The 14,691-nt window shown below is 47.2% G+C and overlaps 1 protein-coding gene across 3 annotated transcripts in view; it reads right to left on the bottom strand.

Moving 5' to 3' along the window:
• The window catches only part of MRPL2 (mitochondrial ribosomal protein L2), a 63,863-nt gene that overhangs the window by 49,052 nt on the left and 120 nt on the right, over window positions 1-14,691 (bottom strand). The window contains exons 1-3 of one of the 3 annotated variants that reach the window (XM_069236413.1): window positions 14,196-14,527; window positions 7,901-8,008; window positions 5,665-5,860 (exon numbers count right to left, since the gene is read on the bottom strand). In XM_069236413.1, the coding sequence (XP_069092514.1) occupies window positions 5,665-5,860; window positions 7,901-8,002 (298 nt within the window). In that variant the 5' untranslated portion in view covers window positions 8,003-8,008; window positions 14,196-14,527. Of the gene's footprint in view, window positions 1-5,664; window positions 5,861-7,900; window positions 8,009-14,195; window positions 14,528-14,691 lie in introns of those variants that run through there. The other 2 variants (XM_069236415.1, XM_069236414.1) reach the window with 2 other exon arrangements.

The following is a 14,691-nucleotide window of genomic DNA, read 5'->3' as shown; positions in this document are numbered from 1 at the left end:
TGGTTGTTACAGGGGGTCACTGTGCTAGATCACTGGTTGTTACAGGGGGTCACTGTGCTAGATCACTAGTTCTTACAGGGGGTCACTGTGCTAGATCACTGGTTGCTACAGGGGGGTCACTGTGCTAGATCACTGGTTGCTACAGGGGGGTCACTGTGCTAGATCACTAGTTCTTACAAGGGGTCACTGTGCTAGATCACCGGTTGCTACAGGGGGTCACTGTGCTAGATCACTGGTTGCTACAGGGGGTCACTGTGCTAGATCACTAGTTCTTACAGGGGGTCACTGTGCTAGATCACCGGTTGTTACAGGGGGTCACTGTGCTAGATCACCAGTTGTTACAGGTGGTCACTGTGCTAGATCACCAGTTGTTACAGGTGGTCACTGTGCTAGATCACCAGTTGTTACAGGGAGTCACTGTGCTAGATCACCGGTTGCTACAGGGAGTCACTGTGCTAGATCACTGGTTGCTACAGGGAGTCACTGCTAGATCACTGGTTGCTACAGGGAGTCACTGTGCTAGATCACTAGTTCTTACAGGGAGTCACTGTGCTAGATCACTAGTTCTTACAGGGAGTCACTGTGCTAGATCACTGGTTGTTACAGGGAGTCACTGTGCTAGATCACTGGTTGTTACAGGGGGTCACTGTGCTAGATCACCAGTTGTTACAGGGAGTCACTGTGCTAGATCACCAGTTGTTACAGGGAGTCACTGTGCTAGATCACCAGTTGCTACAGGGAGTCACTGTGCTAGATCACTGGTTGCTACAGGGAGTCACTGCTAGATCACTGGTTGCTACAGGGAGTCACTGTGCTAGATCACTAGTTCTTACAGGGAGTCACTGTGCTAGATCACTGGTTGTTACAGGGGGGTCACTGTGTTAGATCACTAGTTCTTACAGGGAGTCACTGTGCTAGATCACTGGTTGTTACAGGGGGTCACTGTGCTAGATCACCGGTTGTTACAGGGGGTCACTGTGCTAGATCACCGGTTCTTACAGGGGGTCACTGTGCTAGATCACTGGTTGCTACAGGGGGTCACTGTGCTAGATCACTGGTTGCTACAGGGGGTCACTGTGCTAGATCACTGGTTGCTACAGGGGGTCACTGTGCTAGATCACTGGTTGCTACAGGGGGTCACTGTGCTAGATCACTGGTTGCTACAGGGAGTCACTGTGCTAGATCACTAGTTCTTACAGGGGGTCACTGTGCTAGATCACTAGTTCTTACAGGGGGTCACTGTGCTAGATCACTGGTTGTTACAGGGGGTCACTGTGCTAGATCACCAGTTGTTACAGGTGGTCACTGTGCTAGATCACTAGTTCTTACAGGGAGTCACTGTGTTAGATCACTAGTTCTTACAGGGAGTCACTGTGTTAGATCACTAGTTCTTACAGGGAGTCACTGTGTTAGATCACTAGTTCTTACAGGGGGTCACTGTGCTAGATCATTGGTTGCTACAGGGAGTCACTGTGCTAGATCACTGGTTGTTACAGGGAGTCACTGTGCTAGATCACTGGTTGCTACAGGGAGTCACTGTGCTAGATCACTGGTTGTTACAGGGAGTCACTGTGCTACATCACTAGTTGTTACAGGTGGTCACTGTGCTAGATCACTAGTTGTTACAGAGGGTCACTGTGCTAGATCACTAGTTGTTACAGAGGGTCACTGTGCTAGATCACTAGTTGTTACAGAGGGTCACTGTGCTAGATCACTAGTTGTTACAGGTGGTCACTGTGCTAGATCACTGGTTGTTACAGGGAGTCACTGTGCTAGATCACTAGTTGTTACAGAGGGTGTAGGAAGCTGGCTCTGTATATACTATTTCAAAGTAAGAAATAGTATGCACAGAGTCCAAGGGTTCCACTTAGAGGTAAGATAGTGGCAAAAAGAGATCATTCTAATGCTCTATTTTGTGGTAGTGTGGTCGAGCAGTAGGCTTATCAGAGGGTAGTGTTAAGCATTTGTTGTACACACACAGGCAATAAATGAGGAACACACACTCAAAGACTTACTCCAGGCCAATAGGTTTTTATATTGAAAAATATCTTTTCTTAGTTTATTTTAAGAACCAGAGGTTCAAGATTTACAAGTAATACTTCAAATGAAAGTTATTTCACTCAGGTATTCTAGGAACTTTGAATAATCACAATAGCATGCACAGTTTTGACAAAAATGGCAATAAGCTATTTTAAAAGTGGACACAGTGCAAAAATCACAGTTCCTGGGGGAGGCAAGTAAATGTTAAGTTCACAGGTAAGTAAAATACTTACAGGATTCAAAGTTGGGTCCAAGGTAGCCCACCATTGGGGGTTCAAGGCAACCCCAAAGTTACAACACCAACAGCTCAGGGCCGGTCAGGTGCAGAGGTCAAATAAGGTGCCCAAAACACATAGGCTTCAATAGAAACAGGGGTGCCCCGGTTCCAGTCTGCCAGCAGGTAAGTACTCCTCGGAGGGCAGACCAGGGGGGTTTTGCAGGGCACCGGGGGGGGACACAAGCAGGCACAGAAAGTACACCCTCAGCAGCACAGGGGCGGCCAGGTGCAGAGTGCAAACAGGCGTCGGGTTTTGTGTAGAAAGCAATGGGGAGACCCGGGGGTCTCTTCAACTATGCAGGCAGGCACAGGGGGGGGGCTCCTCTGGGTAGCCACCACCTGGGCTAGGCAGTGAGTTGGCTGGGGGTCGCTCCTGCACTGGAGTTTGGTTCCTTCAGGTCCTGGGGGCTGCGGGTGAAATGTTGGTTCCAGGCGTCGGGTCCCTTGTTACAGGCAGTCGCGGTCAGGGGGAGCCTCTGGATTTCCTCTGCAGGTGTCGCTGTGGGGGTCAACTCTGGCTACTCACGGGGTCGCAGTCGCCGGGGAGTCCTCCCTGTAGTGTTAGTTTTCCGCAGGTCGAGCCGGGGGTGTCGGTGCAGAGTAGAAAGTCTCACGCTTCCGGCGGGAAACCAGAAGTCCTTAAAGTTGCTTCTTTGTTGCAAGAAGTTGCAGGATTTTGAACAGAGCCGCTGTTCACGGGAGCTTCTTGGTCCTTTGGATGCAGGGCAGTCCTCTGAGGCTTCAGAGGTCGCAGGTCCCTGTTGGATGCATCGCTGTTGCAGTTTTCGTCGAAGTAGGGAGACAGGCCGATGGGGTTGGGGCCAAATCAGTTGTCATCACAGTCTTCACTGCTGGGCTTCAGGTCAGCAGTCCTTCTTCTTCTTTAGGTTGCAGGAATCTGTCTTCCTCTGTTCTGGGGGCCCCTACATACTGAATTTAGGGGTGTGTTTAGGTCTGGGTGGGCAGTAGCAAATGACTACTGTCCTGGAGGGTGGCTACACCCTCTTTGTGCCTCCTCCCTGTGGGGAGGGGGGCACATCCCTAATCCTATTGGGGGAATCCTCCATCCACAAGATGGAGGATTTCTAAAAGTAAGAGTCACCTCAGCTCAGGACAGCTTAGGGCTGTCCTGACTGGTGGGTGACTCCTCCTTGTTTTTCTAATTATCTCCTCCAGCCTTGCCGCCAAAAGTGGAGGCAGTGGCCGGAGGGGCGGGCATCTCCACTAGCTGGGATGCCCTGTGGCGCTGTAACAAAGGGGGTGAGCCTTTGAGGCTCACTGCCAGGTGTTACAGTTCCTGCAGGGGGAGGTGAGAAGCACCTCCACCCAGTACAGGCTTTGTTCCTGGCCACAACAGGTCTGGTGTGTGGCAGGCTGGCAAAAACTAGTCAGCCCACACTGGAAGTCGGGTATGTTTTCAGGGGGCATCTCTAAGATGCCCTCTGGGTGTATTTTACAATAAATTGTACACGGGCATCAGTGTGCATTTAATGTGATGAGACGTTTGATACCAAACTTCCCAGTGTAGCCGTTATGGTGCTGTGGAGTTCGTGTTTGACAAACTCCCAGACCATATACTCTACCTGCACTTACAATATCTAAGGTTTTGCTTAGACACTGTAGGGGCATAGTGTTCATGAGCTTATGCCCTTAACTGTGGTATAGTGCACCCTGCCTTAGGGCTGTAAGGCCTGCTAGAGGGGTGACTTACCTATGCCACAGGCAGTGTGAGGTTGGCATGGCACTCTGAGGGGAGTGCCATGTTGACTTAGTCTTTTTCTCCCCACCAGCACACACAAGCTGTGAAGCAGTGTGTATGCGCTGAGTGAGGGGTCTCTAGGGTGGCATAAAACATGCTGCAGCCCTTAGAGACCTTCCCTGGCATCGGGGCCTTTGGTACCAGTTACAAGGGACTTACCTGAGTGCCAGGGTTGTGCCAATTGTGGAGACAAAGGTACAGTTTGGGGAAAGAACACTGGTGCTGGGGCCTGGTTAGCAGGGTCTCAGCACACTTTCAAGTCATAACTTAGCATCAGGAAAGGCAAAAAGTCAGGGGGTAACCATGCCAAGGAGGCATTTCCTTACAGAGGGTCACTGTGCTAGATCACCGGTTGCTACAGGGATTCACTGTGCTAGATCACCGGTTGCGACAGGGAGTCACTGTGCTAGATCACCAGTTGCGACAGGGAGTCACTGTGCTAGATCACCGGTTGTGACGGGGAGTCACTGTGCTAGATCACCGGTTGCGACAGGGGGTCACTGTGCTAGATCACCGGTTGCGACAGGGGGTCACTGTGCTAGATCACCGGTTGCGACAGGGGGTCACTGTGCTAGATCACCGGTTGCGACAGGGGGTCACTGTGCTAGATCACCGGTTGCGACAGGGGGTCACTGTGCTAGATCACCGGTTGCGACAGGGGGTCACTGTGCTAGATCACCGGTTGCGACAGGGGGTCACTGCTAGATCACCGGTTGCGACAGGGGGTCACTGTGATAGATCACCGGTTGCTACAGGGGGTCACTGTGCTAGATCACTGGTTGCTACAGGGGGTCACTGTGCTAGATCACCGGTTGTTACAGGGGGTCACTGTGCTAGATCACCGGTTGCTACAGGGGGTCACTGTGCTAGATCACTGGCTGCTACAAGCCGACACTGTGCTAGATCACTGGCTGCTACAGGTGGTCACTGTGCTAGATCACCAGTTGCTACAGGCAGTCGCTGTGCACTCTAGATCACCAGTAGCTACAAGCGGACACTGTGCTAGATCACTGGCTGCTACAAGCGGACACTGTGCTAGATCACTGGCTGCTACAGGTGGTCACTGTGCTAGATCACTGGCTGCTACAAGCGGACACTGTGCTAGATCACTGGCTGCTACAAGCGGACACTGTGCTAGATCACCAGTTGTGACAGGGAGTCACTGTGCTAGATCACCGGTTGCTACAGGGAGTCACTGTGCTAGATCACCAGTTGTGACAGGGGGTCACTGTGCTAAATCACCAGTTGTGACAGGGGGTCACTGTGCTAAATCACCAGTTGTGACAGGGGGTCACTGTGCTAGATCACCAGTTGTGACAGGGGGTCACTGTGCTAGATCACCAGTTGTGACAGGGAGTCACTGTGCTAGATCACCGGTTGTGACAGGGAGTCACTGTGCTAGATCACCGGTTGTGACAGGGAGTCACTGTGCTAGATCACCGGTTGTGACAGGGAGTCATTGTGCTAGATCACTGGCTGCTACAGGTGGTCACTGTGCTAGATCACCAGTTGCTACAGGCAGTCGCTGTGCACCTTCTGCAGCTCTGGAGACCAAGGTTCACAGTCCCTCTCCGGTGCTCAGGCTCACCTGTGTGGTCTCTTCCGCCTGTTTTCTTCATTCCAATGGGTCGGATTGTGTATTTTCTCTCTATTTTCCAGACAACATTTTTTTCATGAGACGATGATGTGTGGAATCCTCTCCACTGGGGAATTGCATGGATGCCCACCTGTTTGTGGAGTGGCACGACACTGGCATGTGGGCACAGAGCAGCATTTCCGTTTACCTGTAGAGAAAGTAATATTATTTCAGATTAAAACAAAAAGAAAGAGCAAACATGAGGCTGCTGTGGCAGGAACAAATCAGCGAAACAGTGCGATAAAGCATGGGTTCAGGAACTCGGTAGAGCATCTGCGTACACCGATCCTAGTGACTCCTACTTCTAGCAAGGTAGGGGGCATCCATGGGCAACAAAAGTGCTCAGGGTGCATGAGCCTTCACTATTTCTTCACATGTGAGATATAAAATATATATAAACCTTAGACCGAGGGATGAATAGCTTGCAGTGTTGCTGAAATAAGCACAGAGATTTGTTTTAAACTATGATCAAGAAATCACCTTGGTAGTCTAATAGTCAACCCAAGAGTTTCCTCTGTTTTGTTCCACTGCATCAGTGTTTGCCCACCTCAAATGGTGCCTGGTGCTCCTCCATCACATACACATTCAAGAGGATTACCAGCCACCGGTTGTGCAGCAACAGATTGAAGGAGGACAGAAACTCAGCTTCCTACACAAGCTAGATATTCATCAGAGGAGCCAATGGGGCTCTTCCAGGGTGGTCTCCCGACGGTGATCTGTGCTCAATAGCAGTGGGTACCAGGAGCAAGTAGATGCATCACTGACAGAAAAGAAAGAGCCCCTGAAACTGTCGGCCACTTGCACAAACAAATGTGTTTGCAATTCCTAAATGGAAAATGTTTGCGATTGGCTATTTGGTAATCGCAAACAGCAATGTCCAATTGTGTGTTTTACACATTTCGCAAATCGCAGTGTGTTGCAAATTGACCTAACTAATGAATACTAATGAGGTAGGTCTCGGTTTGCAACCCATTGGCAATCGCAAACATCAAAGGAATAGTGGCCTGCTGGGGTCAGCAGACCACCATGTCTGTGACTGCTTTTAAATAAACAATATGTATATTTTTTTTTAATGGAGCCCGTTACCCTTCAAAGAAAACAGGTTGTGTATCAAAAACAAAACAGAAAAATTTTCTTTTCATTTTTTTTTTCATTATTGGGACTACTGCCCGCTCTTAAAGAATTTTGTTATAAACATTCACAAAGAGGAGGGGGTCCCCTGGGAACCCATTCCCATTTGCGAATGGGTTATCACCTATTTGAAGTAGGTGGTAAAATTTGAATGTTTTGTAACCTCATTTCGGTTGCAAAAGATTGTTACATACTACTGCTATGTGGTATTAGGAAGGGATATTAAATCGTAAATCTAAATCGCGGTTTGTTAATAGGTTACTGAATCACAAACAGGGCTTTGTACATTTAAAAAAGCCTTTGTGAGATCGCAAATGAGCTGATCGGCCCATCTGCAATCATGAAAATGATTTGTAAACATGGACCTAGATTGTTACTTGTGGTGCATGTCCCATTCTATACTAGAAGTTAAAATTCTCAATAGGGAGAATTCTTCACAACGTTTTACGGAAACAATTTGAAAACAGATTGATTTTAAAGACTTCCCAATTAGACCTCGTCCTAAATTGGGCCACTTTTAGGATGACCAGCACCTAGAGCCTTTCTGTTCGGCGTTAAACAAATACAGTCACTGGCACCGGTTATTATGGTCATTCTCTTCAACGATGACTACCACTTCATGTGTTCTCAAAATATAAGCTGGTTTCTTCCCAATCCATGAGGTCTTGTGAAAACTAGGTACTGGTTTGAGAGTGATATTTCAGAATGTCACTGGTACTAAAGCCCAGTCTCTTTTTTTCCCCCAAGATGACACTGGACGTTTTAAAGCCAAAATGGACAACTGGTCGTCCGCTTGCTTGATCCAATGAAGCAGTTCCTGTGACTGCTGTCATTTTCGGTCCTGGAAAGTCTCTTGTCAGCCCTTTGTCAAGGAAACTTTTGAACCTGGATAATCAGGCTGAAAGTTGCTACATTTTGGACTAATTTAAATTCCCATTATTTTTATTTCTGCAGTCCTCATGTTGGCTGAGAACCTTTCACTTGAAGTTGGGTTGGTTTTAGCTAAGTTTCCTAGGGTGTGAAGACAAGGAAAGAAGAGAGAGGAGGGGGATCTTACCTGTGAGAAGATCAGAGGAGCAGATCCCAGTGCTGAGCAGGAGGACAGCGCTGGAGTTAGGCTCAGGCACCTCAAGGCCCGGCTCAGCCCAGAGAGGGCCATGCTTGACTGCAGAGAAAAAGAAAACACCCTCTCAGAAACAAAGCAATTTGGAAATCCAACTAGACAGAGCAGTCCCTGAAAACTGCACCAACCAACCCCCTCACATCACCCCAGAACCTCCTGTTCACCTGTGTAGCTTTTATACGTCAATTAATCTGTCTGCAATGCTATAGGAAGCCGGGCATTCAATATCCAGAACAGGGAAATGTATATTATAGTGCATTTACCTCAAAGCACACACAAGACATACTGTGCAGGTTTAAGCGGGAGATGAAGAACACACCTCAGCAAAGAAATAATCACCAAAATTACAAGCAAGTTTAAAAGGGACATCGTCAGAATCTGAAATCAGATAAGATTCTCATGTGTAGCTGATATTTTGCATTTGGAAAATGCCTGAGTAAAGCTAAAGCCTGCTTCAAGACTTACCAACAAGCCCTTTGGAGGGAAATTTCAAGAGACAAAAGGTTCATGATGGAAATATGGATCCATGCTCCTGACTATTCTGGTCCTCATAGTAGTATAAACCACAGAGGGTAACCCTGCCAAATCCAAGAGGGGCTGGGTGGAAACTATTATCAACTAACTACATTGCCCACTCTTGGACTGAATTCAAACAAAAAAATATAAATTCAACAATGCAGCAGCAAACAATATATCTTTAAATAGACAACTTTTATTTACATATAAAATGGCTAAAACATATTTACCTAAAAATAGAAATACCCCTATCAGAAAAGATTTTATATGGAGAGAATAAGTGTCAGAAGAAATAGTGCTCGTGTTTCAAAATAAGAGAGAAGGAAACCCAATCTCACACCTAACCAAAAAGCAGAAAAATAAACGATAGCCTGTTGGTTCAACTTTTTACACATTGAATCTTTTGATATAATCACAAAGGTAATAAATCCCCAATAAAGTCCTTCATTTATCCTATAAACCAAACAGAAACAAACACATCCAGGCTCAATCATCATCGCCAAACGATGTATTTCTATTTTTAGGTAAATATGTTTTAGCCATTTTGTATGTAAATAAAAGTTGTCTATTTAAAGATATATTGTTTGCTGCCGCATGGTTGAATTTATGTTTTTTTGTTTAAATTCAGTCCAAGAGTGGGCAATGTAGTTAGTTGATAATATTCTGGTCCTCAGCCAGACATTGGCCAAGAGTTGCCCCTAGGATGAAGAATTCGCAATGTTTTTCTTCAATTAGTGAAATCCACTTCAGAATGGTTCTAACATAGAAGAGGATTCGAGACAGAGTTTGATTTTCCCCCACTACAGTCTGGGATCATTCTTGCGTTTCACCAGAAATGTCCAGCAAAGGGAAGGCTTTGGAAGAAGGAGTGGCAACCCTGGTCTCCAAGGTGACAATAATTCATCTTCCAGGTCAGAGAAGCGTCAAGGAGTGTTTGCCATTATGTTTCTAGACAGTAGATGACAGGAAGCTTTCAAAGGGTCAGAGATCAACAGAATCTAAACAAAATCATCAAGGATGTTCCCTTTTAAAATGGAGACTCTTCAAAGGATAATTGCATTGTTACCAATGGATCACTTAATGCATCAACATACCGAAATGCCAGAGGATTCCATCAAAAGAAATTCCATTTGTCACAGAAACATTCAGGACAAACATAGACACAGTTTCTCTTCTTCGAGAGGACTGGTTTGTCTTTGCGGTCTCCTCTCCAACCTCATATCTTGTTGCCATGCCTCAGTTCAGGGGTACATGACTGTATGTATTTACAGTCCACTGGGCATGACTACACCTCCAGCCGATTCTCCGACATCTTCAGAAATATTGGTCAGGAAAACCGTTGTTATAAGAAGTAATACCTGACTGCTCTCTAGGACTTGAGGTGAGTTTGGGGCAGGGTCAATGGCCACACCAACAGGTCACCTTCGGAAGCCCTGGGGCGTCTTGGTGCAGGGGTGTTACAGAGTCAGTTGTCCCATTCACTTCAATGGGAAATGGTCTGGGCGGGAGCTGGGACTGGAAAGTCAGCCCTGGGAAAACCCACGGGGGCTCAACCTTTGAGGTCCTTGGGCACGTGGGGACACCGTTGGTCCACTTCTTCTCAGGCTGTGGGGCTTGGGTGCAATGGTGTCTTTTGGTGTTAGGTCCGGTGCTGGTGTTACTTGTGGTTGGAGGGGGGAGGGGGGGGGGGTATCTGCCGTCGTGAAGTCCAGTGAGCAAGCACAGGGTGGGCTTCTCAGCTGGAGGACTGGGGACCACGTTGGCACCATTGGCCCTCTTCAGCTCAGGCTCGGGTGCAGTGGTGCTGGCCGGCATCTGGTTTTTGGCCGTCCCAGTTCTCACAGTTCTGTCTCTGGTTGCCGGCAGATGCAGGAAAGCAGCTCCTCTGCTCCAAGTGAGTTCTTGGTAATTTTCGAAGCGCTAGCAGCTCTCCTGGTTTCTTGGAGGTTGCAGCAGCAGGACAGGTCAGCTGCTCTGTGAGGGTCAGGTGGGGCAGGTAGGCTAGCAGGGTTGGCATCAAGTCAGTCGTGCTCCTCGGTTCTTGGGTCAGCAGTCCTCTTTGCCCACTTCTTCTTTTGTGTCTGGCCAAGACCTGTTTTCCTAGTATCAGGGGGTCCCCTATATACTCAATTTAGGGGGCATTACAGGCAGTGAAGGGTAGTAGCCTTACCCTTGGGGTCACTACACCCCCAGATGACCACTTCCTTTGGGGAGTGGACATAGACCCTGTCCCACAATTCCTAATTCCACCACACACAAGATGGCAGAATTTCTAAGGCTGTGTCCATTTCAGGCTGGTCACCCTCGGGAGTGCCCAGCCTTGAAATGCAACACGCCTCCTGCAATTTCCCCACCTGTCCAGATGCCAGATGGGCCCTGGGGCAGGTCTGAATCTTCCTCTGAGGAAGGCCCGATTGGCATACCAATCTTCTTTGAAGCCTCCTGCCTTGGAATCCAGTTTATCCCGTTGGCAGGGGTGTGCAACCTCCCTGCCAGAGGAGGCTTTGTTTCTGACCTCCAAAGGCTCTCATCATTGGTGATTACTTAAGTTTTATGAACTTCAGTAAAGAATGAGTGGATGAGTTGTTTGGCAACCGTGGTCATTCTCAAGGCACACTGAGTGCCCTTGAGAGATTGGGGTGAGGTATTTCAGTGGAAAAGCAGCAGAGAGCTGGGAAACACATGCACTTTCATAGCGTGCTTAAAATAAAATTGTATTAATAAATCCATCACTGGAATCAGTGGGGTTTATTAATACGAAATGTTTGATACCAAACATCCCTATGTATAGTGAAGCCATCATGTAGCTGGGGAACTTGTACTGATCAGTGTCCTGCACATGTATTTCAAATGGCTTTGCTGTTCACTTACCATGTCCAAGAATCGACAAAGAGATAGCAGAGGCATATCTGCTCATGCAAATATACCCAGACATGTAATGTAATGCACCATTCCTTAGGGCTGTAAGGCCTGCTGTAGGGTGACTTACAAATATTACATGCAGTGTTTAGGGGACATGGCACTCGGGCTGTGTGCCATGTCATATTTTCACTTTTGGGACCACCTTGTCATGCAGCTTGCAATAGCAGTCTGCATGAGGACGGTGTTGCGTCCTTTGAGTAGCACAGGTTGTGCTGCTGCTTTTAGGGACACTCTTTGGTACCCATGCCCCAGGTACCAGGAGTACCCTTTACTAGGGACTTACAGAGATGATAAAGGGCCAGACCACTTGGGGATCAAGTGACCAGGTGTCTTGTCTTGGTGAAGGAACACTGGGGACCTGGTCAGCAGGAACCCAGTGCACTTCAGTCAAAGGTGCATCAAAGATAGGCAAAAAGTGTGTATGGGGGTGTACTTTAACCAGAATCCAGCTTCCTACAAGCAGTACTTGGGGAAGACTGCAGGGAAGGGACAAACATATGAAGAGCAAATGAAGCAGGCATGTGCTAGCAAAAGAGAAGCAAGGAAGTGAGAGTTACAATGAAGCCAACCACTGGTGAGCAATGGGAGGGCGCATTAAGTCCCTGTAAGCCAACAAAATGTCTCAAAAACGACAGTGCATGTTCTGTCTCAGATGAGACCTAAAAAGTAGTTCCCTAAATGTAACCAGTGGAAGAATAAGGTTATCCAATCTAAATGATGTTAAAAAGCTATTCTTTAGGAAAGAAACACAAGAAGAGGAAGACAAGAAATCAATGGAATAGTATAATAAGCAAGCAAATAAGCCTGGGTCAGCCAGTTGCCTACCATTGGGTGCCTTTTGTGTCAAAGCCCACTGTTAGTGTTTCTAATTCCCAGAATATGTCTTTGTGAACAAGCAGTTGAAAAAGTGGTGTGTAGGGAGACCTAATGAAGCTGTAGTCGCTATTAGTGAGTAACCAAAGAGAAGGAACATTGTTTCCTAGTAGCACTGCTGCTGAAAACGCTATTGTGCATTTGGCACCATCCTCATTAATTCATAACCAGAAATTAACAATTAGTGCTAGTTTTTCAATGTAGTTAATTCAGAACAGAGGTTCAGCTTTGCCCCGATAACACAATAGGGCTGTGCTTTGCCTCACTGATGGGCAGCGGAAGAGCATAGATGTAAATACATGTTTTTGCACCACAGCCACAAATGTACACACAGTTATCCATCATCGAGCCCAGGTGCATTCATAAACAGCAGTTTGATTTCTGGGACTTGGAGTTTTGCTTTTCCAGCTGTAAGAACTGGTGGATCTGCGATGATGTGTTGTAGGTAAAAGTCCAAGGACCAGTGAGCATCCTACTTTTTTGGGGTAGACATACACCTGATCCATGTACCTGCTTGTGTCTTAAGTCAAGTAAACACTTCCACTGTATATAAAAAAATAAAAGCTGCAGAGTGCATGTGTACATTCTGAGTGAGTATCTGTTAAACCAGATACGGGTGTAAATAAGCAGGTATTTCTAACTGAACACGAATCATTGGACAGCCTTTTGTCTACGTGGTCAACCGGTACATGCTGTGCTAGAACATGATGAATTGTGTTTATTTGTATTCAAGATGCGTTTGAATGAAAGACCATATAAAAGCACACTATTGTGTCTGCACAGGAAACTTGTTGTACACAATACTGATTATACTGGTCCGTTGCTGAAGTCAGTGACACTGTAATGGCTATTGATTAGAATAGGTGTGCTTGTACATTATACACTTATGAGCATTATCAAGCCTACGAGGTTGACAACTCCAAACTACTGCAAGAAATCCTGAAACCCCATACTGAAAACAAAAACTCCAACAAAGGGTAAATAAGGGGAAAACGAAAGGCAGAGAGCATTGTTTCCTCTGTTTTGAAGGCCATGCTTTGCATTTCCTAAAATTTTAATTGCATTGAATTCCTAAGGTTTAACATTCTTTACACTTTGAGTGATACAGGATAATAATACCTCATGTAACTATAGAACACACAAGGGGATGCTTTGTGGCTGAAAAGAGCGCGGTTTGAATTAGTCCTCTATCTCCTAATGAAGTGAGGCATACTTCAGAGAGATGTTAAGTCATCCAAACAGAGAAATAGAAACATTTTTAGTAGAAAAAGAGCACTTGGCATGCATTTTAGTACGATGTCATGCCCTCTAGGGTCAGACACAGAGTTTGCTACTTTTGTTTAACTGAAATACCCAGACCTATGAAGAAAAATGCTTTTTATTACTTGAGTTCAATGAACTCCAGTTAAGAATGAGTGGATGAGTTGTTTGGCAACTGTTGTCATTCTCAAGGCGCACTGCGAACCCTTGAGAGGTTGGAGTGAGGTATCTCAGCGGAGCAGCAGCAGAGGAGGCAGAGAGCTGGGAAACGCACGCACTTTCATAGCGTGCTTAAAATAAAACAGGAGTTTCCTTAAAAAGTGAGCAGCTGCAGGATGTAATCAGCCTTTGAAGGGTATGGTAAAGGGTCTATGCTTCAGAGGACGGGCACACAGAAGACAGGGGAGGATATCCAATAAGGGTAAAGTAAACGAGAAGGACAATAAAGCCAACCAATGGGGGCAGGGGGCGGGCTGACAGCAGCTGTAAGGTGTTAGTGAGGTCACAATGGGTCTTTTCCAATCACAGCCTGCGGTGTCTGCCACGCTCGAGCTAAGGAGCATCTGCAGGTCTGAGTCAACCCTGACCCCTGCACCTTCTGTACGGAGGACGAGAAGGGACGGGCCCCGTGCAGACCCAGTGACCCCGGGCCTGGTACCTGCGGGGCGAGGCTGCGGTCCAGTCCCAGCCGCGAAGGATGTCACCGCTACCCGGCGTCTGCTGCACACCCGGAAGTGACTAGTGGGGACAGCGTGCCATTGCTGCAGGAAGTGACGTATGAAGGGGCGGTAGTGACCGGGTGGCCCTCAGCGGACCAGGCGCTGCTGTGGAGCAGGGTCCTTGGGTGGGCAGAGGCCAGTCCGCGGGGAGTTACTGGTCTGACAGCCAATTATCGATCGACAGAGACTTACTACACCCAATCCGATGCAGCGGTGTAATTAACCGGAGCCAATCAGCGCATGTTAATACTTCCTGCAGCCAATCGGAAGTTGGTAATATAGAATTGCTTTCGAGATGACCGGTCATATGTACACATGCCAACGTTTCAAAACTAAATAGGGATACAGAGAAAAATAAATCGTCGGAATGTCTTTTCCCCGTTGACTGAAATTAAAGCAACCCATTTCTAGCGAAAACTGGTGAAATAAAGCTAT

This window comes from Pleurodeles waltl, chromosome 5, assembly GCF_031143425.1.
Source record: "Pleurodeles waltl isolate 20211129_DDA chromosome 5, aPleWal1.hap1.20221129, whole genome shotgun sequence".
NCBI lineage: Eukaryota > Metazoa > Chordata > Amphibia > Caudata > Salamandridae > Pleurodeles > Pleurodeles waltl.
The sequence above is the reverse complement of the archived record's forward strand: the minus strand, read 5'-3'. Positions and strand labels throughout refer to the sequence as shown.